The sequence below is a fragment of the Rhamphochromis longiceps genome, linkage group LG6 (genome assembly GCF_057381845.1).
Source record: "Rhamphochromis longiceps isolate RC_006_pf linkage group LG6, R_longiceps_female_GT1.1, whole genome shotgun sequence".
Taxonomy (NCBI): Eukaryota; Metazoa; Chordata; class Actinopteri; order Cichliformes; family Cichlidae; genus Rhamphochromis; species Rhamphochromis longiceps.
Window position 1 is genome coordinate 45,625,015 of NC_140562.1, and position 27,993 is coordinate 45,653,007.

At 48.6% G+C, this 27,993-nt stretch overlaps 1 protein-coding gene across 4 annotated transcripts in view; it reads right to left on the reverse strand.

Moving 5' to 3' along the window:
- Positions 1-27,170, reverse strand: part of glra3 (glycine receptor, alpha 3) — a 53,486-nt gene extending 26,316 nt beyond the window's left edge. For all 4 annotated transcript variants that reach the window (XR_014911916.1, XR_014911915.1, XM_085408200.1 and 1 more), the window contains exons 1-3: positions 26,777-27,170; positions 7,605-7,741; positions 6,014-6,081 (exon numbers count right to left, since the gene is read on the reverse strand). Coding sequence is in view for 2 of the 4 variants with exons in the window: in XM_085408200.1 (XP_085264326.1) it covers positions 6,014-6,081; positions 7,605-7,741; positions 26,777-26,838 (267 nt within the window). In the remaining 2 variants the exon portion in view is untranslated. The remainder of the gene's footprint in view (positions 1-6,013; positions 6,082-7,604; positions 7,742-26,776) is intronic.
- Positions 27,171-27,993: the final 823 nt, after the last annotated feature.

A 27,993-nucleotide genomic window follows, 5' to 3' on the forward strand; every position in this document is an offset into this window, starting at 1 on the left:
ATCCATCCATCCATCCATCCATCATCATCCATCATCCATCCACCCATCATCCATCCATCCATCCATCATCCATCCATCCATCCATCCATCATCATCCATCCATCCATCATCCATCCATCCATCCATCCATCATCATCCATCCATCCATCATCATCCATCCATCCATGCATCATCCATCCATCCATCCATCCATCCATCCATCCATCCATCATCCATCCATCCATCATCATCCATCATCCATCCACCCATCATCCATCCATCCATCATCATCCATCCATCCATCCATCCATCATCATCCATCCATCCATCCATCCATCCATCCATCATCCATCCATCCATCATCCATCCATCCATCCATCATGCATCCATCCATCCATCCATCAACCCAACCATCCATCCATCCATCATGCATCCATCAACCCATCCATCCATCCATTCTTTAAAGCTGTGCAGAGTCTTTGAGCAGGAAAAAGAATCTGGAGTCCTGGGACTGAAGGACGGGCCAATTCAAAGTCCCGCTGAATGCTGCTGATCAGATCTGGGATTTAGTGGATTCAACAATGGATCGCACCAAAGTTTCATTAGAAATTAGGCTCTAGGAACAGCTGGGAAGTCTTCAATATTCAATAGCAAAAGAATACTGATATCAAGGAAAATGAGGCCTTAAAAATAGATATTATTCTTTGGTTATCATGTGTGAATAAGGACATTTTAGTAGTTTCAGTTTATCATACTAATAAATAGTAATATAGCTGTTGTTTTAAACAACTGTTTGACAGATTTCTAAAATATTTAAGTAATGGATGCATGCATGGATGGAAGGATGGATGGATGGATGGATGATGGATGGATGGATGATGGATGCATGATGGATGGATGGTTGGGTTGATGGATGGATGGATGGATGGATGGATGGATGGTTGGGTTGATGGATGGATGAATGGATGGATGGATGGGGTGATGGATGCATGATGGATGGATGGATGGATGGATGGGTTGATGGATGCATGATGGATGGATGGATGGATGCATGCATGATGGATGGATGGATGCATGATGGATGGATGGATGGATGATGGATGGATGGATGGATGGATGATGGATGGATGGATGGATGGATGATGGATGGATGGATGGATGCATGCATGATGGATGGATGGATGGATGGATGATGGATGGATGGATGCATGATGGATGGATGGATGGATGGATGGATGGATGATGGATGGTGGATGGATGGATGGATGATGGATGGTGGATGGATGGATGGATGGATGGATGGATGGATGGATGGATGGATGATGGATGGATGCATGATGGATGGATGGATGGATGGATGGATGGATGGATGATGGATGGATGGATGGATGGATGATGGATGGATGCATGATGGATGGATGGATGGATGGATGGATGGATGGTGGATGGATGGATGGATGATGGATGGATGATGGATGGATGATGGATGGATGGATGGATGATGGATGGATGGTGGATGGATGGATGGATGCATGATGGATGGATGGATGGATGGATGCATGATGGATGGATGGATGGATGGATGGATGGATGGATGGATAGATGGATGATGGATGGATGGATGGATGATGCATGGATGTCTGCTTTTACTCACACTGGAGACTTTGTCAGACTCTGATCTCTGCCTGAAGGTCAGCAGTGGACTTCCTTCTGTCTCTACTATTTAAATTCTTGAGTTTCCTGACATCTGCCTCCGTCAGCCTGCGTTTGCCGCCTCGTCCTCGGTGCATTCTCTAAGTACTCGTCTCTCCATCGACTCTGAAGTGTACTCGACCGCACAGCGAGGACACTTCATGTCTCACGCTGTTAGTCTCAGAGAGCGTCCAGCATCACGACGCGCTGTAACGTCCACCCTCTCCTTTACAGTCACTTCTCTTTTTACTGCTCGGAACAAGAGCGAGACGTCTCAACCTGAATTCATTATAAGTTTTCTTTAGTAATGAAAAACTATTTATCACTAATTCAACCACATTTTTATGCTTTTTTTAAATGCATGGAAACAACAGCAATAATTATATTTTAGAATCAAAAACATTATTTAGATTGACGAGTCTGGACATGCTCTTGGATCCACTGTTTCAGAAATATAAAGAGTGATTTCGGTAATTACCAATAATATTGATTTAGGGCAGCTGTGACATGTTTGATGAACTTTATTGACAGCGATCCAAAGACAAACTGGGCACTTTGGGTTCAGATGTACCGGTGCTGAAGGCCTACATGTTCCTAGAAATGCAGATGCTGAACTTTTCAGTATGAACGTGTTTACGGTCCTCATCAGTGCGATCACCGCCCTCCCAGTTTCTGCTCCAGTTATCGTTCTGGGGTTCTTAGCAGAGGTGGGCGTGTTCAGACGGTTAGCGCTCAGCTGTGTGAAAGGAGCGATGGTTGAATCCTGACCTGACGTATGGCTGCCCTGTCTTCTTCCTCTTTACGGATACCAGATTAAACTGTGCTTGACCACGCCCCCCATCAGCTGATTTTAGATCTAACGCTTTCACGTCCAGGGAGCGTGGTGTCCTAGCGCCACGTGTGAAGAGGACAGACGCGATAAAAGGTCTAGAAACTCAACGAGTCCACATAAAAAAATAAAAATGTGTTGATCAGAAGGTCACATATCACGGAGGTGGACAGTCTGGTTCTTGCCCCTGCTGTGAGGGTGGATGATGCTGTTATCTACCTGTTGCAGCGTGCTCAGTCTCACCTGGGTGGCACTGGTGGCTCGGTGAGAATCATGTTTTTTTAGTTTTCCAGTGTCTTCAATGTCCAACCACTTCCTAACACTCCAGCGACCCAAACATTGAATCATGCTCGCTGGTGACCCTGCAGAGGCTCGCTGTATTACTGGTGGGCAGGAGTCAGAGTGCAGAGAGCTGCTGAGGAGCTCGGTGGAGACGTCCATCAGAAATCACCTTCTCCTGAATGTCAGGAGGACAAAAGAGAACGTGGTCGCCTTCCAGAGGAAAACAACTGCGACTAACACTGTGAAAACATGGGTGAGGAGCTGGAACCATTACTGGCATCTGAGTCAGCTAAGGTCAGAGGTCACTGAACAAACTGCTCTCCATCAGGGAAAACATCACAGCTGCTCCCCTCCTCATGACCGAGGCAGCCACAGAGCTTCAATCATCCTCACTGCAATAAACCATACAGTGACAGGTGAACACACACACACACACACACACACACACACACACACACACACACACACACACACACACACACACAGGGCTCCATCAGAGCAGCTCCCAGCAGTGCACAAAGCACTTAGACCTTGTCGCTTCAGTCATCCATCAGCTCGTCCATCCATCTTCCGAGAGCGCTCCGCGGATCTCGACCAGCTCTGCTCAGATGATTATGCAGGAACGCCACAGGAAGTGACCCGGTGTCAGAGCAGTTCAGACCACAGAAATATTTCATACCTTATATTTACAGATGTAAAGTCTCAGACATTTGTGGGTTTACAGGCGTCTAAAGCAAAGCTCCCTCGTTATAAACCCACAGAGACCGCCTCTGTGACGAGCAGATGTTTCAGCGTTTTGGTGCTTTTTCCATCAAGTGCTTCAGTTTTTATTAATAATCACTTTAAAGCTGTTAACCAGATAAGCAGACAGTCCGATCACATGACCCCGTAGCAGCAGCAATCGGTGACAACAGGAAGGAAAAACTCCCTTTTGACAGGAAGAAACTCCAACAGTTGGAGTGAGGAGACGAGAAAAGGGGAGACACGGACAGATCAAAAAAGATGAAGGTTAATAACGTGAAAAACATGAGGTGTGAAAAGAAAAGCCCCGTGCATGATGGGTAGTCCCCCAGCGGCCTGAGCCTGTAGCAGCATAACTCAGGGCCTGAAGGCTTTCAGGCAGTTTTTACATGACGAGGGATGAGAAAGGTTCAGCACTCTGTCCCACTCTGTTTCCTGTTTCCTGTTTCCTCTTCCTGCTTCTACTCTCTGAATATGTTTTCTGACTTTGAGCATCGTTTGTGTGCAGCGAGTCGTGATGTCACGGATGCTTTTAATGACAGACAAACCAAAATAAATATTAATACTACATTTGCAGAGTGAAGTTCTGAATATGCATTGTGTTTTAAGGGGAAAGAAATCACCATGGTTGTTGTAAATTTATGTCTTAGCTGATAAAGTATGAATGCACGACATCCTGGAAGAAATCACAGCTACTTTATTCCACCAGCGTCTCCTCGAGTGCACTCTTGTTTGTCCTGCCGCCGGGCGGGGGGACTCCTAACAGGGTGGGACAGCTCTGCAGCACTCCTAAATCCTGGAGGAGCTGGAGTGACTTTCACAGGTTACAAAACTGATGAAAAAATGCTTTTATTGCCTGAACGTCAGAGGCCACGTGCATCGCTCGGAGCATTCGGGGACATTCAAACAGTGTCGGTGCAGCGAGACCACGAAACCCGATCCTGGTCTGCAGCCGCGTTCGTGTGCGCGTATCGTATCGGTGTACAAAGCAGCTCGCGTGCACGGCGGACCGCCTTCACGTCACTTTAAAGTATTTGCTGTCAGACTCGGTAAATGCCCGTGGCGCACATCTGCTATTCCTGTCTGTTCGTCTGTCTCTTCTGATTTCTGTCTCTGTCTGCCTCGCTCTGTCATCGTCTCCACTCGTCACCGTGACTTCCTGTCTGCTCGCAGTTTGAAGCTTTTCTTTAACTGATTATTTGGCCTTTAAATACAGATTACAAGTTAACTACCATATACAATCCTCTTATCACACAACACTGTGCTGCACAGGAGCCGCACAGTTTTATGTTTTCTACGGTGGCCTTGAGCCGCAGCTCTCCTTCTTTGGACATCAGCTACTTGAAAATACGCTCCGTGTGCAGGCAGACGTGGACATCTGCAGAACACAAAACAGCTTTATCGCTGAACAGAAACCAGGAACTGCACTGAGCAGAAATCACAGGAAACGAAACAGACGGGACACACAGCTGGAACACACCTGAGAACTCAGGTGAACTAAATCTAACTAACGACACAGAACAAGCAAAACTGCCTCACACGAGACAGGAGACTAACAAATTAAAGCAGGAAGTAACGCACAGCGAGACTCTGATTACGACGCGTGAGCGTGACACCAGGACCGGGGACAGAGACTGAAGACAGACGGATGCAGAGCTCAGACGGACGACAACAGGGAGCCTAACGGAAGCCTCTGATTGGCAGAGGCTTGGTGTTTCACAAAGCGCCAGTGCAGTGAAAGCAACCCTGCAGAGCCCGGACCTCAGCATCACCGCAGCAGGGTGGGATCATCCTGGCAGCGAGCGCAGCTCACAGTAATCACATCATCGGGAAGCGAAGCCAGCTCCCAGTGTTCCCAGCACGGACACAGACCTGCTCTGGTTAGTCACCGTCTCACAGAGAAAGCTCTGGTTGACACTGCAGCTCGTTTGATTGGACTTAAAACAATAAAAGCATCTTTTCTGAGTGAGACTCATGAATCCTGATTACACAGAGGCCTTCTGTGGGAGTCCTGACTGTGGCTGTGATTTGGTCCAGAGATGGATGTGATGAAGACGGGTCAAACATTTTTAGAGAACGATGACCTCTGACCTGTGACAGCGATCGTGGTTTGAGCGTGCACACTGAAAAATGACGCTGCCGTGCGTCATGGAGCATGACACCTCGCCGCGTTTCCTGTTCTCGGAATGAGAACATGCCGACAGTACTCACTAATCAGGAAGTGATGAAAGGCTTAAATTACTAATACTGCCCTCGGTGTGCGTTTGGTGATGTCTGAGCTGAATAAGCCCGACAGCTTCCTCTCCGTGCGCTGAGCGTTCGGCCCTGTGCACTCAAGTATTCTATCGAGCAGTCAAGGACGAACGGCGACTTTAACACACGCTGCAAAGTGCAGCAGCAACACCACCTGACGGTGTCCAGTGTTCCTGAGAGGTGGAGGAAGCTACAATATGTTTATGACTGCTTTACAAACATGAAGCTGTTACTCACCATGGTCGTCTCAGCAATGGAGCCAAAGCTGTTGATGAAAATGTTGCAGGAAACGTTGACGGGAGGACCTGCCGAGAGACAAGGACATGCGTCAGCTTCATCCTCCGCCCACCTCTTCCCTCCTGTGTGTGTTTGATTACAGGACTGGTTTGGGTGCACGTACACCAGTTCAGCCAGTAACAGTCAGTCTACGTCTGCTGTGTGTATGTGTGTGTGTGTGTGTGTGTATTCATATCTTTGTGGGGTCCTGGTCCCCACAAGTTTGAAGGCATCTTTTAGACTCTAAATGTGGTTTAGTGTCAGGGTTACAGTTACAGGTGATGGTTAGGTTCAGGGTTAGACGTTCTCACTAAGATATGAATACTCGACACGTGTGTGTGTTTACACATTATATATAGAGATACTAAAACGTTCCTTGAGCGTATGAAGGATTACGTGTTTTAAGTCGTGCCTGCAGCCGTTGAACCACAGCCGTGGGGCGAGCACTGCAGGTTTGGGCTGAACCATGAAGCATGCGTCCAGCACGTCTGCCTCCGTCTTAGCTGCACAGCAACGGGTGGAGGAATGTGTGAAAAGATCGCATGCCTGGGCCAACCAGTTGTGGTTTACATCCTGTCTGCTCTGATGTTCAGGAGCTTTGGAGGTTTTAGTGAAGCTTCTGAACATTTGTGCAAACGTTTGTCGCAGCACATACATTCATGTTCTCAGAAGTGCTTTTTTAAATCAAAGTCACTGTTTTTGTGTCAGATTTGCAGAAGTTTTTACGAGTTTTTATGTGCAGACACATAAAAACTCGTAAAGAGCGCAGGTGCGACTGCAGGAAGTTATGAAAGTCAAAGGAAAGACTTCGTGACTGAACAATCAGTGAGAAATAGTTTAGACTTCACATCAGTCTGAGGTTAGTTCAGACAGACCGAAGCTGTGGGACACGCCAGACACGAAATGCAGATTATTCTCATGTTTTTCTTCTTTTAGGCAGAAAGTGAATCATCAACATCGTTTTAAATCCAGTTTGCATTAAACTGTAAATTAATCTTTACTTCAACAGGAAGTCCCGCCTTCACCTCCATGTTCATGTCTCTGCAGATGTGTGTGATGTTCACATAGCAGAGAGGACGTTTGTGCTTCTCACTCATTCGTAGGCTCGACAGACTCTGACAGAGGATGAGCGTCCATGCGTGGAAACAAACACAAACACGCTCTCTGATTGGTGGAAATGTGCTCTCCAGTAATATTATTTATTCTCTTTGCAGCAGTCGCTGTTAGAACGGTTCTTGGATGAACTGATGTGGAGCGCATGAATAAAATCAGGCGCTGTGTGTGTCCTAACGGTTGTGGCAGCTTGGTGTGTTTCTGCGTCTGAAGGAGGAGAAAGTGGAGGTGACATGGCTGCAGGTGTTTCATAATCAGTAATCATGAATGTTTAGCCGGCTTGCTGTGAAGCCGGAGCTGCAGACGTGGAGCTGATTCAAAGTTCAGTCACGAACGCCGGGAGCCGTCTGCATCAAGCGGCTCGGCCCGCCACGCGTCAGCACGTTTCCTCACGGGCCAAACGACTTCCTGCAGTAAACACGGACGTCTCTGTAGTTACCTTTGAAGTTCGGTCTGATCCGGGCGTCGTAGCCAGAAGTCCTCCCCATCAGTTTGTCCAGGAAGTCAGAGGGAGACATCGGGACCTGGCGTGTCCTCACAGCATGGTCCAGCTCCTTACATCGAGCCACGCTGTCACTGAAACACAGCACACGTAATGGTCACGGCATCGCTGCAGCACGAGGACTTTACTTCTCTGCCAACATTAAACGCTTACGTTATGAATCTGACTCCACTTTCAAATTCAAATTCAATTTTTATTTGTCACGTACACAGTCATACACAGTACGATATGCAGTGAAATGCTTGGACAACTGCTCGTGACCTAAAGAAAACAAAAAAGGAAAAGGCTATGAATAAGATAGGAAATAAATATGAAAAATTAAAAAGGGTAAATTTAACTAGGACGGAATAAAATATAAATTAAGGTTAAAAATAAAATAACTGTACAACACAAATTAGAATGAAGGGTAAATTTAACTGGGAAGAATAAGATAAAGATAAATATATAAATTAAAGTTGAAAATAAAATAACTGTACAACAAAATACACAATATAGAACTATATAAGAATGTATGAAGAAATATAAATAAATATATACACAATAACAGCAGCTGTACAAGTATTAACTGGAAATGAAGAATATAGTGACCAGTGTTGTGCAATCCACATTATGTCTTGTGCAGTGCAAATATGCTTAAAGTGATTTAAGTGATGAAGTGAAACCAAAGTCCAGAATGTCCAGTGTGTGTGTAAGAACCATATGTGTGGGTCAGTACTGTGTGGTGGTGTGATTGAGAGACCGTATCGCCTGCGGGAAGAAGCTCCTCCTCAGTCTCTCTGTGTTGGTCTTCAGGGAGCGGAATCGCTTTCCTGACCTCAGCAGAGAGAACAGTCTGTTGTTGGGATGGCTGAGGTCCTTCACGATCTTCCTGGCCTTGGTCCAGCACCGCCTGCTGTAGATTGAGTGCAGGTCAGGGAGCTCGGAGCGGATGGTGCGCTCAGCTGACCGCACAACCCTCTGTAGAGCTCGTCTGTCCTGCATGGTGCTGTTCCCGAACCAGGTTAAGATGTTTCCCGCCAGGATGCTCTCTATGGTGCAGGAGTAAAAGTTCCTGAGCACCTTGGAGGGCAGTTGGAAGTCTCTCAAGCGTCTGAGGTGGTAGAGACGCTGACGGGCCTTTTTCACCACGGTGTTGATGTGACAGGACCATGACAGGTCCTGCGTGATGTGAACTCCGAGGTATTTGAAGCTGTCCACTCTCTCCACTGGGCACTCGTTGATGACGGGGGTCTGGTAGTTCCTCTCCTGCTTAGTGCTGAAGTCCACTATCAGCTCCTTTGTCTTACTGACGTTTAGAAGGAGGTTGTTCCTCTGGCACCAGTTCTCCAGATTCCTAATCTCCTTCAGGTAGGCCGTCTCGTTGTTATCAGAGATCAGGCCCACCACGACGGTGTCGTCAGCAAACTTGATGATGGTGGTGGAGCTGGTAGTGGCCACACAGTCATATGTGTACAGAGAGTACAGCAGGGGGCTCAGAACACACCCACACTTATTGACACTCGATGAGCATTGGACAGCAGATTCAAACACGCCGAGGACGACGCCTCCAAAAAGCTCCCTCCACAATAAAGTTCAATCATAATTCAGTGCATCACCGCAGCTGAACCGTGGGAGTCGCTGACCGTGTCACTTCTGATCAGCTTTCACATAAAAGCTCACATTTGTTCTCTGACCTTTGCAGGAAATGGTGGAAACCACAAGCTGTGGAGCGCTCTGAGCGTCTGCAGAGCGTGCACGAAAGGATCTGACCACTCTAACATCACGGACGAGTCTGCAGTGATGACACAGCAGCTGGTCCAGATGTGTTTGTGGGAATAAACCAATCAGGCGAGCCCAGAGTTAACATGTTTACAGCCTGATACAGGAGCAGACTAACGACAGCTTTGACCTGATCTTTGTTTTTAACTCAGTTTAGTTACTTTCAGTTTGTCTTTTTAAGTATTATTGTTTTTAGGACTTATCACAACAAAAAACAAACATCACGTCCATAAAATCATCATCGGTGAAGCTGTGACAGCAATTTTTACCACATGAAGAAAAACTAAAGGCAAAACTGTGCAACCCCAGAACAGCTGTAGTTAATCAGATAATGAGGCCCCATCTGATCTTAATGACCTTGTAGTACCATATCACCCTATTAGAGCACTTGGCTCTCGCTCTGCAGGCCTACTTGTTGTTCCTAGAGTATTTAAAAGTAGAATGGGAGGCAGAGCCTTCAGTTTTCAGGCCCCTCTTCTGTGGAACCAGCTTCCAGTTTGGATTCAGGAGACAGACACTATCTCTACTTTCAAGATTAGGCTTCAAACTTTCCTTTTTGCTAAAGCATATAGTTAGGGCTGGACCAGGTGACCCTGAATCCTCCCTTAGTGATGCTGCAATAGACGTAGGCTGCCGGGGATTCCCATGATGCACTGGGTGTTTCTTCTTCACTCACTATGTGTTAACAGACCTCTCTGCATTGAATCATATCTGTTATTAACCTCTGTCTCTCTTCCACAGCATGTCTTCATCCTGTCTTCCTTCTCTCACCCCAAACGGTCACAGCAGATGGCCCCGCCCCTCCCTGAGCCTGGTTCTGCTGGAGGTTTCTTCCTGTTAAAAGGGAGTTTTTCCTTCCCGCTGTCGCCAAAGTGCTGCACATAGGGGATCATATGACTGTTGGGTTTTCTCTGCATGTATTATTGTAGGGTCTCCAGTTTACTGGCCTAAAGCTAACAATTATTTTAAGTCTAGTTTTTCAGTAAAATGTAACTAAAAGGTTTATTCACATCTAGTTTAGTTCACATCTATAAAATTCTTGATCTATAGCTTCAGGACATCCGTGCATGTATTTATATAACTCACCTGTTTAAATCGTATTAAGGCTTAAAGTCTGGATTATTAGGGGGCGTGGCCTCTTTGACTGGCAGGTGGATGGTGACACAGGTAGCTGTAGCTTCACGTCTACTGGACCTCTGGATGTGTTTGTGCTGTTGGAGCGTTTTTAATGGCATCATGTGACCAATAATATGGCTGCTGTGACGTTACTGTAGCAACAGAGTGTCCGACAATTATATTACAATTTCAAAGTGATAGAATAAAGTCAACAATTCACTGAATTACTGAGTTTATTATGTATTTATTATGCATGTGCACACTTAGAGCAAAGCTGCTCAGTGCGCTCCTCTAACACTGCGTGAGATGTGTGTTGGCAGATGAGCTGTCCTCTCATGTAAGTGATGTATGCGTGTGCTGCAGACCCATTAATGTCACAGGATATCGTCATGTTAATCACAGTTAATTACAATCATCACTGCTAGCATTAAATTAACACCAACTATACAGATCTGTGTGTGTCTGTGTGTGTCTGTGTGCGTGTACTCTGGGGTGAATGGGTAGGTAAATGCCAAGGTAAAGCCTGATGATCCTGAAACTGCTCCTGTGCATGTGTGTGTTTGTCAGTTGGGACAAGAGGGAACATATCCAAAAATAACTCTGCACACAACAATAAGCAACCAGCAGAACTCCCATCCAAACGCAGTGCACATTATAGCTGGGGACTTCAACCACGCTGATTTAAGGTCAGTATTCCCCAGATTTGAACAGCATATTAAATGTGCAACGAGGGGGAAAAACACATTGGATAAAGCCTACAGCAACATCCAAAAAGGCTACAGAGCAACCCCTCTACCACATCTAGGTTTGTCAGACCACATGTCCATGCTGTTGATCCCTGCATACACTCCCATTAGGAGAAGAGCCCCCCCAGTCACAAAAACTGTGAAAACCTGGCCAGAAGGTGCATCACATCAGCTGCAGGACTGTTTTGAAAACACGGACTGGAGCGTGTTCGAACATCAGGACCTTGAAGAGCACACAACATCAGTGCTCTCATATATTAACTTCTGTGTCAACAGTGTCACTGTGGACAAACGTCTCCGGGTGTATTCCAACCAGAAACCCTGGATGACTAAAGAGGTCCAGGTCCTGCTGAAGCAACGTGACGCCGCTTTTAGATCCAGTGATGGTATGCAGTACAGTGCAGCCAGATCTCAGTTGAAAAGAGGCATCAGAGAGGCCAAGGCAGCGTACAAGAGAAGGATCGAAGACCACTTCACCACCAACAACTCACGACAGGTATGGCAGGGAGTTCAGCACTTAACCAACTACAAACCTGGCAATACCACGTTGACTGAGGGTAACGCGGAGCTTGCAGAGGAGCTGAACCACTTCTTCGCACGCTTTGAGGTGAAGGGACCAGAGGCAGCAGCAGCAAAAACATCGGACAGCAGCAGCCCAAGCCTCATAGTGCAGGAATATGAGGTGAGGCGCACACTGAGGGCAGTGAACCCCAGGAAGGCCACCGGACCAGATGGGGTAACCGCAAAGGTCCTAAAAGAGTGTGCAGACCAGCTGGATGGGGTCTTCACTAAGATCTTCAACACTTCACTGTCCCAGTCCTGCATCCCGCCGTGCCTAAAGTCAGCCACAATTGTCCCACTGCCAAAGCGTACTAACATTAGCAGCCTCAACGACTACCGACCAGTTGCTCTAACACCTGTTATAATGAAGTGCTTTGAGAAACTGGTCCGACGTCACATCATGTCCTGCCTGCCACCCACACTCGACCCGCTCCAGTTTGCATACAGAGCTAACAGATCAACTGAAGATGCCATTGCTACAACGCTCCACACCACCATCTCTCACCTGGAAGTGCAGGGCCGTTACGCCAGGCTGCTCTTTGTTGACTTTAGCTCTGCTTTCAATACGATACTCCCGGACAGACTAATAGTTAAACTGCTGGAAATTGGACTTCCTTCCACCACCTGCCGCTGGATCAGAGACTTCCTCTCAGACCGTGTACAGAGAGTTAGAGTGGGGCCTCATCTTTCCTCAGCCCTCAGCCTCAACACCGGCTCTCCACAAGGCTGTGTACTGAGTCCCCTACTGTACACTCTGTACACACATGACTGTGTTAGTTCCCACCCAGACAACACAGTCATCAAGTTTGCAGATGATACCACTGTGGTGGGGCTCATCTCAGGGGGAGATGAGACTGCATACAGAGCTGAAGTTCAGAGGCTGTCAGATTGGTGTGCAGACAACAACCTGGACCTCAATACCACCAAAACAAAAGAACTGGTAGTTGACTTCAGAAGGAGGAAGTCCGAGCTGCAGCCTGTCAGCATCAACGGGGAGTGCGTGGAAAGGGTCTCCAGTTTCAAGTTTCTGGGTGTGCACATAGACACAGACCTCCAATGGAGCTCTAACACCTCTGCGGTCTTAAAGAAGGCCCAACAGCGTCTCCACTTTCTGAGAATCCTCAGAAAAATGGACCTGAAGAAGGAGCTGCTGACTGTCTTCTACCGCTGCTCCATTGAAAGTGTGCTGACATATTGCATCGGTGTGTGGTTCTCCAGCTGCACCACAGCACACAGAAAGGCACTCCAGAGGGTCATCAACATGGCCCAAAAAATCATTGGACATCCTCTTCCCTCCCTGAAGGACCTGTACAGCACTCGCTGTCTCAAGAGGGCACGCAGCATCCTACGGGACTGCACACACCCAGGACACCGGGTGTTTAAGCTGCTGCCGTCTGGCAGGAGGTTCAGGCTGCTGAGGTCCCGAACAAATAGACTCAAGGACAGCTTTTACAACAGGGCAACAGCCCTGATCAATGTAAATAGCTGACCTGACTGGATACCTCCCTGGACTTTTTAGGGGGAGGTAACAATGTTTAAAACGATAACAATAATATTTATATTTATAACAAGGTGCAATAATAATTAATGTGCAATAATAACAGTGTGCAATACACATACACTTATTCTTCTTTTTTATACTAAGTTAATATACTGTGTTGTGTTGTTTGTTACGTTGTGATGTGTCATATCGTGTCGTGTTGTGTTACATGTAGTGACGACGTAGGACAGTTTTTCCAATTTCATTGTACTACTGTACTATGTATGACTGTGCAATGACAATAAAGAGTTATCTTATCTTATCTTATCTTATCTAACATGGGTCATACTGTCTAACACGCACACACACACACGCGCACACACACACACACACACACACGCGCACACACGCACACACACACACACACACACACACGCGCACACACACACACACACACACACACACACACACACACACGCGCACACACGCACACACGCACACACACACAGCTACATCCAAGTGTAGTTTCAGGATCATCAACCTTCACCGTGGCATTTGGATTAGCTTCCATTTAGCCCAGCGGGGACGAAGCTCCCACAGTCTCAGAGACACGACGTGGTTGTTTACCGTGGGTTCGATCGCGCTTTCAGCTCCTCCAATAAAGATGCAGCAGCAGCGACAGCAAAGGCATGAGGACAAACAGTTTGCAACTCATTCATTTGAAATGAGCTGAGGGAGACGAGAGCAACATTTAGACCTCAGACACAAAAAGAAAACAGCAGCAGGTCAGCAGCCTCCTCTCACTGTTCAGTCAGGTCCCGTAAATCACAAGCTGAGGCCGACCGTATCATCGCCTGTTTGCAGGAATAGTTTCTTTAATAACTTCTATAATAGTTCATGTAACATTAAAACACCACATGTCAGCATTCAGGCAGCGTTCACTGAATTTATACCAAACAGCTGCAGCATGAAGCCAAGCTGAAGCACCTGCAGTTCCTCTGATGTCCACCAGAGGCAGCGGGGAGTCAGGCCCATAGACGCCCATGTTAACAGCACAACTGCACCAACACACCGTCTAAGGCAGAGCTCCAGTTTGGTGCACACCGTTAAATTCTAGGATGTTAAAGGGTGTTAGTGATCGGCAGGTGTCTGTGTGACATCATACCTGTCAGCCAGGTGTGACGCCTCCAGCTGCAAATAAAACCAACACACCAAAGCTGAGGCTTTCAGCCTGAACAGAGATGAAAAACATCTGGACACAACAAACAGCAGCATGTGTCTGATTTCATCACGTGCCAGCATCATGTAGGGTGTGTGTGTCTCAGGTCCATCAGGGGTCGTCTGATGGTGGTAACCTATTACATTTCTCGGTTTCTTGTCTGCACGCCAGCCTTCCAACATCCAGCTGTGGATTGAAGCCACGCAGGCTAAAGATGGGAGAGGACCGTTTTTACAGAGACAGAGGTGCATTAAACCCAAAACTGTGCACGTGCCCACAGGCGCTACAGAGTCATCGTGTGACCCGGCGTCTTTCTTTGGACCGTACCGCTAACAGTGACATGCTCAGCTGTCGGCTTGCAGCATCTTCAATCAGACGTTAAGCTGCTTAGGTTGCTGTAGCGATACCTCTCCCAATCTTTGGTTCTGCTCGCCTCGCCTCTCTTCACAACTCTCACCATCTCTCCTCCTCCTCCTCCTCTGGCTTTCTGCTGCTTTGAAACACAACAGGACAGTAACAAGTGATGGAGACGGCACAGCATAAGAGCTGATCCTTATCAATAATGGATGAGCCTTTAATCTGGAAGTACCATCGCGCATGCAAAAGGAACCTCCAGGGAGCAGCTGAATATGTTTACTGTAATTCAGACGGCATTCATTTAAAGTGAGCTGCTCAATAACTGGCACGCACGCACACATGCACGCACACACGCACACACTCTATTTGACTCTGAAGCTCGTCTCTGATCGACGCGTCCTGCAGCTGGCAGTCTCACCCAGAACTCGGTGAGACTGCCAGCTGGTGGAGATTCAGCCAATCAGAAACACTCCCTGCTGATTATACTGACCTGTTACTCATGCATCATGACACGGGTTGCACATTTAACCGCAACCCGAAAAAGTTGGCAGAATGTGTGAAAAGCATAAATATAGGATGTAATGATTTGAACATTCCATCAGTGGGAATTAAAGAAGCAACAAAAGTAAGAGTTACTAAAAACAAAACAGCTGGAGGAACATTTTATCATTTTGGCCGTAATCATAAACAGTTATCAGGTATAAAAAGAGGCGGAGCTTCTCAGGAGTTCAGAAAGCCTGACACTCGTGTCTCAGAGACACGAGTGGCTGCAGCCACATGGCAACAGCCTCCATGTACCACAAAATCCAAAGTTTTACACGCAGGGAGCTGAGGGAAGAAGAAATCCCGCATACATGGCGTAAACCTTCCTCACAGAGGCACTGAGCTCATATTGATCCCGCCCTACTAATCAGCTGACGGATTATGGTCAGCTGCTGGAGATATCCTTCTGTACCTGGCAGCGTTGGAGCAGAGTGTGCACGGCATGTCTGTATTTCTGCCCAGTAAACAGCCATACGGTGAAATGCTGCAGATGTTTCTTATGGAGGCAGCAGCTCCCACAAACCCCACAGGATTCAACATCTGCACTCATCTGGACATCCTAACGACGTGTCACCCGCTCTCACCCACCACGGTGCTAAAAAGCGTCCTGGTGAGGATCGGTTCGAAGCGCTGACAGAATTATTTATAACTAGCTCTCTGATTATGCAACAACACGGCTCCGTGAAGCCGACACGAAGAGACAGAGAGAAGAGGCCTTTCGCATCTGGCCGCACTGAGCGGCTGGGAGACCTCGACTTATCCCTCTCATTACGTAACGCCCGTCTCCGTCAGCACGGCAGGAGAGACACTCGCAGCAAAACGAGAAAATAACGTTGATGACAAACTGTCGGTAATCCGTCATCCCGGTGTGTGGGCTGTGAAAAACAACGAGGACTTCAAAATCATCAGCTGACTCGTGATTTTAAAAGTTGGCAGCAAAAAGTAATTATATTTACCTACAAACGCTGCGGGACACGAGAATAAGGCAGCAACAATTCAAGACAGGAGGAACAATTATACTGTAAGTCGTTTTAAATAACGATGGGCCAATTCTGTTTGCTTTGATTCAATTCAGTTTTATTTACACAGCATCAAATCACAACAACAGTCGCCTCAAGGAGCTTTATACTGTAAGGTCGACCCTACAATAACACATACAGAGAAAAACCCAACAATCATATGACCCCCTATGAACAAACACTTTGGCGACAGTGGGAAGGAAAAACTCCCTTTTAACAGGAAGAAACCTCCAGCAGAACCAGGCTCAGGGAGGGGCGGGGCCACGCTACTTAAAACTACTCAGAGTAGAATTATTTCTTTATCACTTCCTGTCCTGTAAATGTTGGATCGTTATCTCACTATATTAGTGAACCTACAGGTAAGGGTTTGTAGGTAAATTTAATTACATCATAATGTCAGCTAAAACCCAGTGACACCACTATGCTTTAAGAACTTTTCGTAAAGCATATTTAAAATGTGCCCAACACAGTGAACCTGACAACAATCTGCTGCGAGCGCCTTAAATCTAGCTGAGCATGAGTGTGACACAGTCATTGATGTTTTAGTCAAATAAAAAAAATCATGTTTTGATAAAGTCTGCAGTTCCTCTGGTGTCCACATGAGGCGCCCGTCAATCCCACATTTACAGCCTTTCTTTTCTGTGATCACTTCATCCCACCGGTATTACTGTCGGGTCTCCACGTTACCATATAAAGCGCCCTGAGGCCGCTGCTGAATAAAGTTCATTTTTTAACAGCACTCCACGTTATATTTGCTCCCTTCGCTGCCTCTTCAGGTGGTCTCACACCCAGAGGGTTGCATAAAAACAGGAAGTAAAAACGGGTGTCAGAGAAACACAGCGACGCTGAGCATGGCGAACAAAACCGACTCATCCAACAAAGACGACAGGAACCATCAGAGAGGAAGAGAAAGGACGAGCGTGTCCAGAACAGTGATTTCCAACATAAAGACGAGCAGAGGGAGCGGAAGAAATGAAGGCAGAGTGCTTTGGTTTGAAAAAGAAGGACAAAGAGTGCAGGGACTGCGGCATTCACAGAGACGCCACTCAGATCGACCCTTTAAACTCACCGCGTCTCTGACCTGAGCCAACCCGAGCTCGAAGCTCGTCAGACTCTTTGTTATCATGTTGCTGAAACCAGTCGAGGGTTTAGAAATGATTTAGTGCCGTGTAGCTGCTGCTGATGTCAGGCAGGTCCCACAAACACCAGAACTCACTCCTGTGGGCGTCTCCTGCACTTCAGCAGAGACGCAGCCGACGCCCGAGCAGAACAACGCCCATCCTGCACGCACGACTTCCTTCATGCTGAGGAACAAACAAACTGGGCCCGATGTTCAGCCTGAAATATGAATGCAGGTCTGTCTTCTGCTTCACCTGCACGTGACATAATTATGGCGTCTGCCGGTGGCCTGTCCTTTTAGCACTTCTGCGTACAGCTGGTTCTTCAGTTCTGCCAGCACTGCTCTTCAGATTCTGAGTATCTGATCGCCCTGTCATTCACCACAGCTGCAGGCTATTTCTGACCCGCCCACTGCAGCGCGAACAGCTGGATCGGCTCCTCTGGAGGGCTGGCCTCTGAACACTGACGTTGATAAGCACCACTACAGTATTCATGCAAAATTAGAGCTCATCCTCCAATAATCACGAACCTGCCGGTGCTCGAGGGGCGTGTTTGTGTGTTACAGCCGCCATCGTACACCTTCCTCAAACTTGCCAGCCACGCTGCCTCTTTCTAGTAGCAATACCAGCAAAGCCACATGTGGTTGGTTAATATTTTAAACCGTGTGGCGCTCTACTCCAGAGGTGCATTACTAAGCATCCTGATAACCGCCGAGCGTGATGTAAACCCTCTGAGCTCTACGTTATCTGGCTGAGGCAGTTCAAAAAAGCGCCCCTCGACAGCCAAACCCATCTGTTCTCTGATTGGATTGTTACATTTGTGATTGACATGACATTGGCCAATCAGATGAAGGGAAGAAAAATAGGGTCAAAATCCGTACTTGTAACTTGCAGGGGTTTTTTTCTAAGTCCACACACAAATCTTTTTTACAAGTCCAAAATATTTATGACCACATTTTGAGCCCATACTTCTCGTAACTCGGGCCTCGCAGCCACAGAGCCGGTCTGATGTGATTGTGAACCGAGGCGTCTGCAGACACTTGACCCTGCTGTGAGGTGAAAACGGTTCCCGCCTACGCTCCTCTCTTCGTGTCTCTCGTGTTAATTTGAAGCCTCTCTGGTCCGTTTGCCGCTGTAGAACTTGTTCATACTAATTAGCTGCTAGATGAACACGTATGTTCTGCAGCTCCCCCTGGGGTCTTTTCTGGCATTACAGCCGAGGACAGCCCGGTGCCGTGACAGGGCCGGGGTCGACTGCTGCCCTCGGCCAAATGTTCACTTAGCGTAGAGACCGCCCCCTCCCGCCGCCCGCCCCCACGTACACACAACCAGCCGCAGCACCACTTAACTGCGACATGCTTCCTTCAGCAGTAACAAGTGTTGTTTCACTCGTATTTGTCATGCAGGCCACGGACACACACACTTATCGCTGTTATACCCCACACTCGGGGTTGTGACTCCGGTTATTCCCCCAGTTTCACTCACTCGTAGCTGGGTCATGACCCACGGGTCAGCGGTTCAATCCCCGGTTCCTCTAGTCCACGCAGCATCTTCGGAGAACCCATAATTTCACCCAATGCATCATGAGCGTGGGGGTGGGCTAGGTCAAAGGTCACTGAAACTGTTTGATATTGATTCTCTGAGCAGTCTTCTGCGATGAGGCGAGAGCTGAGCTCGTCCACAGACTGTGGGTAACAGCAAGGCAGGGCACAGGAAACGAGCTTCTCTGCACAAAGCCGAACAATCCCTCCTGCACACGCTCAGCTGCCACTGCAACTTTTGGAGCCATCCTAAAACTTCAAGGAGCTTTTGCATCATCTCTAAGGTGCCTGTGCCTCTTTCTGACATGCAAATGTGTGCTTCACGTCTGAATGTGCATCCTGATGCTGTGTATTAATATTTACTGCGTTTGCATTGAGCATAAAATGGGATGGAAATGATGGTTTTTAGCCACAGCCACAAAATAAGTGTTCAAATGGTTTACTCACCATCAGTGAGCGTTAACCGGCACAAAGCTACGCTGACACAATGGACCAACATCGACCGCTGGCATCTGGAAATGTCACATTGTTTAGCAACAGGCTGTGATTGGTCACCAAGGACGACATGTGACGTGGGCACGTTTGAGGAAACTCGGTGGAAAGGAGGAAGCCATTAGGTCTTTGTGTAGATAGACTGGGGGCGTGTGCAGGGCACCGGCCTCGGCAGAGGATGTGCTCCTTCGTGTTTTTCATTAATGTAATCATGACAGCTGCTCTCTGATTAACAGGAAACACACATTAAAAGCTGGGAGCAGCGTTTTCTTTAGCACGTCTGCAGGTGAAATATGTTTCATCGTGTTTGGTGCCATCTGCACTCAGATGATCTCATTCTGCATCTGTGTATATTTGCATCTTTGTAGCTGGACTGTTGAATTATGAACTCCCAGGAGCTGCGAAATGGGAGATAAACACCGACTTCATGAAGTAGCTCTGCAGCAATTCCCTCGTGCTAATGCAAGAGATAACCCGACGTGGAGCCTCGGGAACGGTTTCTGGAGTGTCGACTATTTTCCTGTGACATCCTCCTTGGGCTGACATAAACCATCATGACATGTTTCTGTATGTACACTTAGAGCAGCCTTTGAAGCAAGTATAAAGTACATATTAAGAAGCATGTTTAAGGGAGAAAAGCATGAAGTCAGAACAAACGTAAATAAACTTGACATTTCCACGGGGTATGATGATGGACGAAATCTGAAGCAGGAACTTGGGAATCATTCAGGACATTCATCGTGTCCTGTAGCTCAGCTAATGAAAACATGAAATTCGGCCAAGCTCCCCTTTAAGGTCTTCTCCTCGTGCAGCTTTGCACCAATTCTGCATTTCAGAAGCTGCCTGAAGAGTCGATCACACGTTAGCGAGGTCCTATCTGAACCCTGAGGCCGTTTTCTTAAACTGGACAGAGAAGCTCACGGAGAAGCTCACGGAGAAGCTCACGGAGAAGCGCTGCGATGCATTACAGTAGTAAATATTCTGCTTCATCGGCTTGTTGACTTCAGTGGGACCAAAATGAACTTTGTATCCATTAAAACGTCAGACTAGCGCACACGGACGAACTCACTCGTCACCCGTGTTTGAACGTCAGCGCTGAACTGTATCACCATCATCATCACCGTCATCATCATCATCATTTAGATTAGTTTAGCATCTTTCAAGAGGGCCAACTACGATTTATGAACAACAAGGTCCGAAGGTTTTGTGGAAGAGGTGAGTTTTGAGTCCAGCGATGAGGCGTTGTGGAGTTCCAGTGGGTGGGGGCCGTCCCACCGAAGGCTCTGTGGATGGGACAGGAAGCAGACCCATGGCAGAGGACTGTGTGTACAGGTGCAGCAGGTCAGACAGGTGCTGAGGGCCGGGTCGCTGACAGATTTACAAGCGAGCAGAAGGGTCGTATATGTGATGTGGTGACTTGACCACAAGTCAGTGGAGATCTGTGAGGGTGGGGGTGACGTGACCCCAGGGCGGAGTGCATGTTGTTGAGTTCTGGAGCCTCTCTGGTGCAAAACCCAAACAGGACAGTGGGCGGTGAGCAAGTTGAAGGACGTTGTGAGGAACGTGTCAAAGGCTGAAGGACGAGGATGTGGCCAGAGTGAGCAGTGATGAGAAGATCATTGGATGGGTGGACACGGCTCTTTCCTGAGGGGAGGGGGGTTGGAGACCGGCCGGCTTCTTGAGGACGGAGTCACTGAGCCGGTTTGAAGCTGGGGGGTACCTGGTGTATCCACTCACCTGACAGTTTCTGGGGTTTTTGGTGACACCAACACGATCTTCACTCACTATCAAACCCACTCCTTCCTGCAGAGTTTATCCTGTCACTCCAAATGACACTGAAGCTGAGCTGAAGCAACAAACTGGAAGAAGTTCAGAGGAGTCGGGGAAGGTTTAAAAACACGCCTCATGACACTAAAAATATAATGCACCTAAAATGTTCCAGAACATAATTTCTTCACATCAGTGTTTTTACAGTTCAGTTAATAATGTGAGCGGCGCCCTGCCGTGGACGCCCTGCCGTGGACGCCCTGCCGTGGACGCCCTGCCGTGGACGCCCTGCCGTGGACGCTCTGCTGTGTTCTGGGCGTCAGGGAGGCGGCTGCAGTTTGTTAGCTAACTCGGTGGGTTTTTACAAGCTCGACTTCCCCGGTGCGAGATGACACGGCCCATTTCCATCATATTTGGGCCTCGCTAATGTAAAGCAGCGACGCGTCATCCGTGTTTATATACGGGCTGTGAGTCAGAGGAACAGCGACACACTGTCACTGTCACAATAACACAGAACAGCTGTTTTAATGTCATTCCTCCCGACAGCTGGACTGAAATTACATGATGGCTTCCTGTGTTCGTATTAGCGTTCAGGCCACCGTGACCTCCGTCCTTTTCATCCACCCATGCAAAGTTATCAGATCTCTGTGCGTCCCGGGGAAAAGATGGACCTTTCTTTTCCAGTATCTGCATGAAACACTCGGAGTGCAGAAAAAGTCATCGTGACAAAGCACGGAGGCTTGTAACGAGCACGGAGACAGCAGCAAGTACTGAAACATTAAAGAGTCTGCAGGAGTCTACATGTTTACTGCATTATGCAGGGAAATTATGGAAATTAAGGAAAAAGCTACTCAATTCCCTGAAACAGCTTTTATAGTAGTGGACATGTCAGCATAAAGTGCTCCCCTTGGTCGCCCACAGAGATGGTGAAGCTCTAATATTTAAGCCTCTGCGATATCAGGCGGGGAGGGAAAAAGACAAAGCAGACCTTTGGGTATTAAGCAGGAGCGACGGCCCATCCAGCGCTGTTGAGAGACGGACCGTAAGCCTGTTAAACTTTGTCTCTGAATCCATCCGTGACCCTGTAAGAAGATTTACCGCAGCTTTGATCTCCTGTGTTCAGCCTTTTGTTCAGCTCGCTCAAACTTTTGGGAAACCGCCATTGTTTTCATTCCAGAGCTGATAATAAAAAATGCAGAGAAGAGTATCTCCATCTAAAAGTTGGCTCATTAATAAAGGATGTGAGGCTGCGGGAGGAGGAAGAGTCGACGCGACAGAACAGGAAATCGCTTTAGTATCAGTCGGCCTCAGCCTGACTTCACAGGAACTATTTGTGGTTTCAAAGACAAAATCTCACGAGCCTCAAGTTTCACATCGCGGAAGGCAGATCCACTGTAAATCCACAGGATCCACCAGAACCAGGAGCTACAGTTACACCAATATCAGTCATGTGATATCCATTATCCAGTCACGTGTTCACACCACGCTGCAATCGTGCCAGAGAGCTCCAGGCCTCCGTTAGCACGCTAAAGGTTAAAGTTAAAGCTGGTTTGGAAGGGCTGCAGGAGAAAGCCTCTCCTCTCTGGGAAGAACACGGCAGCACGGCTGACGTTTGCAGATGTTCGTCCTGGACCGCCGAGCTGCTGCGACGGTCCGGTCCAGACCTCAGTGTGTGACCCTCAGACAGCCGTGCATCAACCTCAGTGAACTGAAGCAACGCTGTGAAGACGTGTGCGTGAAAATCTGTGTCCACGTGAGAAACGGAGGATGAAACCGTTACTTTAGGTTATTGCTGCTACAGGAGCAACGAGCTGCTGAACGAGCGGAGAGCGTCGAAGCGTCAGCCACAGCTGAGTCGTGGCTCATTCCCAAAGCTGTGTGAGCTCAGGCCCAGTTTGCACACATTAGTCCAGTACAGGCTAACCGACCCCATGATTCAATCTTAGACTGAAGATTAAAGCTTCGACATCCTCCTCTTCCTCTTTCTGTAACCACTGCCCCGCTCAGCAGCCCGGGTATTCTGATATTTCTTCAAGTTAAAACTGCTTTGAGTTTTTGACACGTCTCTTTAAATGTTTCACAATAAAAGCCTTATTAAGAAAAATATGTGAAACACAGAGAAGCTTTTAATGTGAAACAACCACAGGAAACACTGAGTTTGTATAAACAGGGTAATTTAAATAACACGACCAAAGGAAAAGAGGCTGAAAGGAGGCACCGTGCCAGCTTTTACGCACTTTTAAGGTGGAATGGTTTTTACATGTTGGTGCGACTCTTGACACCTTAAATGTGGCTCTAACCTTCAGTTTGCATTTACTCGATTGCACGCAGAACAAACTGAATGTGAATATTTTATTTCCTGTCTGAGGGTTTTTCCGGTCTGCACCGAGATCATGTGACACTTCAGAAACTGATCCCAGTTTTCCAGACTCGTCGATCTTCAGGCTCAGCAGGTTTGAACAAAAGCGTGACTCCTTACATCGAGAGAGACGGAGGATTAATGCTGTAAACTTACAAGAAATCAATAAAAATGAAGAATCGCCATTGAAGACTCACAGTCTTAAATATGTGAGGGTTACGTGCCGGCCTACAGCAAGCTTGGACATGATCCAGGATCAGTACTTCGCTCTTTAAATAAGTGAAAGGCAAATAAACTGTGAGCTCCTCGTGTGCAGCCACACTGCTGTCACTGCTGAAAGCTGAACGTGAGCTCGTTCCCTGAGCTCAATCATCGAGGCTGCTGGCGGTCAGCAAGCCATCAGAGCACTGACGGCTCAAGCTTCTCAAACCTCCTCTGACTTTGTTTCCTCGGACAGACCTCGCTGTCTGTGTGAGCGACGTTTCATTCAGCAGCGCTTCCTGCAGAGCGAGGATGGCCTGCGAGCGCGTGCTGTCAGCGGATTGGCTGGAAACTAACTGGGACTGAATGATGAGAGAGTTTAATGAGTCACGCCGGAGCTGAAGGACTGACCCAGTTGGTGAGACTCTGAGGGGCAGCCTCAGAGTTATGCCAGGTCACGATCCGTCACATTACTGTTTGGTGATATTGATCACTGTGCCTAATTATCCAAACAGGAAGTGAACAAGCTGTAAAGCAGACTCAAACCGCGTCCTATAAAAGGAGTCAGTTGTCCCACGGCTGTCCCTCGAGTGCACGCTCTGATCCCTGCATGTGTGACTCAGAGATGTGGTCACATGATCGTGGACTCAGCCAGCGATGAGCACGTTTACACATGTTCACACCACAGGACGGTAAAGAGGCCATCGTACCGACCGTACAGATACAGACACGCAGATACGAAGTCCACGGCAGCCTTGAGCAGCCTGCCATCGCTCCCTTGCAGATTAAAACAGCTGTGAGATTTTCTGGACAGAATTTTAGGCGCAGTGAAGGGGCGGAGCGAGTCAGTTGTTGGCGTGATCACAGTTTGCAGCTCTGCGTGTGAAGCAGCTGCGATGAGGATCAGCACCACCCAGTCTGAGGACTTCAAGTGTTTGGGGTTCACCATCCGGGGCGATCGTGGCTCAAGAGTTGGGCGTTCGCCTTGTAATCGGAAGGTTGCCGGTTCGAGCCCCGGCTTGGACAGTCTCGGTCGTTGTGTCCTTGGGCAAGACACTTCACCCGTTGCCTACTGGTGGTGGTCAGAGGGCCCGGTGGCGCCAGTGTCCGGCAGCCTCGCCTCTGTCAGTGCGCCCCAGGGTGGCTGTGGCTACAATGTAGCTGCCATCACCAGTGTGTGAATGGGTGGATGACTGGGTGTGTAAAGCGCTATATAAATACAGACCATTTACCATCTCTGCTGACTGACCACATCAATGAAATCTGATACAAGCGACATGTTTTCACTCTCGGAGCGTCGTCAGGGCTCAGAGAGGAGCTGAGGCGTCCTGGTGCCTCCACAGCAGACCCACAACAGGATCGGGTTACTACTAATTAGGGATGGGTATCGTTTATCCGATACCGGTGCCAAATCGGTACTTTTGAAACGGTGCCGGTGCTCAAACGGTGCTCAAACCGGTGCTTAAAGAATGGAGAACACAAAATTGGTCCAAAAATCTCTCATGTTCAGCTGTTTTTTTGTAAAAAGATAACAATGTTAGCCTTTTCTGCAGCTATGGGGCATATATGGTATCACTCTTGGCTGGAAGCAGTGCTTAAACAATGGAAAAAACACAAACTTTGTCCTAAACCTCTCATGTTTAACTGTTTTCCACTTTTTCTTTGGTCATTTTAGCCTTTTTGGCCAGGGTGAAGGGAGTATCTGCCATCAAACAAGAGGACAGCCGCATGTAGCTATGATGATGTTTGCTAGTTCACCTTACATGCATTAATGTAATAACGTGGTTAGCCTACTCAACGTAAATTACACACAAACAACATTAAGCTACTCACGCAGAGAAGAACGGCTGCTGCTGCATCATCATCCTCATCATTCCTGCTACACTGGCAGGGCTAGGGGCCAGGACTCTCCTCTTCTTGTTTTTGGGGGATGTTGCATAACAGGCAACCCACCCGCAGTAGATGTGCTCGGTGTGAGGTCTCGCAGCAAGCTATCAAATACGGCGCATTTCTCGGCTTTAAAAAAAAAAACGCTATGTGTCGCCAGGTGTTTCATCGGATTCGAGGTGTTACCTCCTTTGACAGTATCACAGTATCAGCTTAAAGCACTTGTTGCTGCTGAGTTTGCATATTTTGCTGTGAAGTACAGCCAGACTTTTAACCGCTTCGCCTTGGGCATTTTTAATCTGTAGCTCTGCTCTAACAGAACGTACGTACCTGGCCCCGCCTACTATCCTCGGAAACGTAAAATGATTGGCTAGAATCTAAAGTGTATCACAGCTCAGGAAAAAAAAGCACCGAAATAAAGCACCGAAATAAAGCACCGAAATGTGCGCTGCTTTTCGGTCTGGTTACTACCGTTTATGTCAGAACCGGTGCCATCATGGCACCGGACACCGGTACCCATCCCTACTACTAATAATTAACGACTTTACCTGCACAGGTAAACTACTGGACTAACAGCTGCTTCAGGACAAGCATCATCACGTGCACGTGCTCAGCCACTCCAGGCTCCTCAATCAGTCAGCTGTCACGTGACACATGGGCGCGAGCGGAGGCGAGGGTCATTCTGCCCACGCAGTCACTGATAACCCTGATCCCAGCAAATTATACCGAGGAGACTTCACACAGAAAACATCAGCGATAAAAATAAAACTAAATAAATATGAAATGAAATAAAAACATTAAAATAAATGCATCAGCAGCCACGTTTCTCTCACATGAACATTTCAAACACAGTTTGAAGTTCAGCTCCATCCTGAAGCACCTGTGACTCCAACAGGAAGTCCTCAGCGTGCTTCACACAGGTAAGGGGGGGTTGGGGGGTCGTACCTGAGCAGCAGCACTACCCGCCACGCGAGCAGGCAGCCCGCCGCGGACAGCGTCCTCCTCATGCCGGTCAGAGCCTCGCGCTGCTGTCCTCGCGCCTCTGGATGCTTTCAGCACCGCGAACAGCGCTCGCGCTCCAACTGTGCTCACACGGCACGCGGGGGGAAGCTCACGCACATGCCGGAGAAACGGAGCGCGCTCCGCTGGGTCCCATCACCGCGGACAGCGCGCGCAGCTGTGCAGACCCGAACTGGGCTCGTTCTGTGCCCTCGCGAGGCACGGGGCACCAAGCCCCGCCCCCGCTCCGGATTACGTGAGTGGCAGGCAGCTCGACCAATCGTGTCTGACACCAGGAGCCCGCGAGCTGCAGCCAGAGTGGCGTCTTTACCGCTCTCATCTCCGCCTGTATGTGTCTACCCCCTCCTCCTGCCCTCCTGCTCCTGCCCCTCCTGCCCTCTTGTACTCTTCCTCCTCCCCTCCTGCCCTGCTCCTCCTCTTCTCTCCCTGCTGCCCCCCTCCTCCTCTCCTCTTCCTCCTCTCCTGCCCTGCTCCTCCTCTTCTCTCCCCGCTGCCCCCCTCCTCCTCTCCTCTTCCTCCTCCTCCCCTCCTGCCCTGCTCCTCCTCTTCTCTCCCTGCTGCCCCCTCCTCCTCTCCTCTTCCTCCTCCTCCCCTGCTCCTCCTCTTCTCTCCCCGCTGCCCCCCTCCTCCTCTCCTCTTCCTCCTCCTCCCCTCCTGCCCTGCTCCTCCTCTTCTCTCCCCGCTGCCCCACTCCTCCTCTCCCTCCTGCCCCCTCCTCCTCTCCTCTCCCTCCTGCCCCCTCCTCCTCTTCTCTCCCTCCTGCCCCCCCCTCCTCTTCTCTCCCTGCTGCCCTCCTCCTCTTCTCTCCCTGCCCCCCCCCCTTCTCTCCCCGCTGCCCCCCTCCTCCTCTCCTCTTCCTCCTCCTCCCCTCCTGCCCTGCTCCTCCTCTTCTCTCCCCGCTGCCCCCCTCCTCCTCTCCTCTTCCTCCTCCTCCCCTCCTGCCCTGCTCCTCCTCTTCTCTCCCTGCCCCCCTCCTCCTCTCCTCTTCCTCCTCCTCCCCTCCTGCCCCCCTCCTCCTCTTCCTCCTCCTCCCCTCCTGCCCCCCTCCTCCTCTTCTCTCCCTGCTGCCCCCCTCCTCCTCTCCTCTTCCTCCTCCTCCCCTCCTGCCCCCTCCTCCTCTCCTCTTCCTCCTCCTCCCCTCC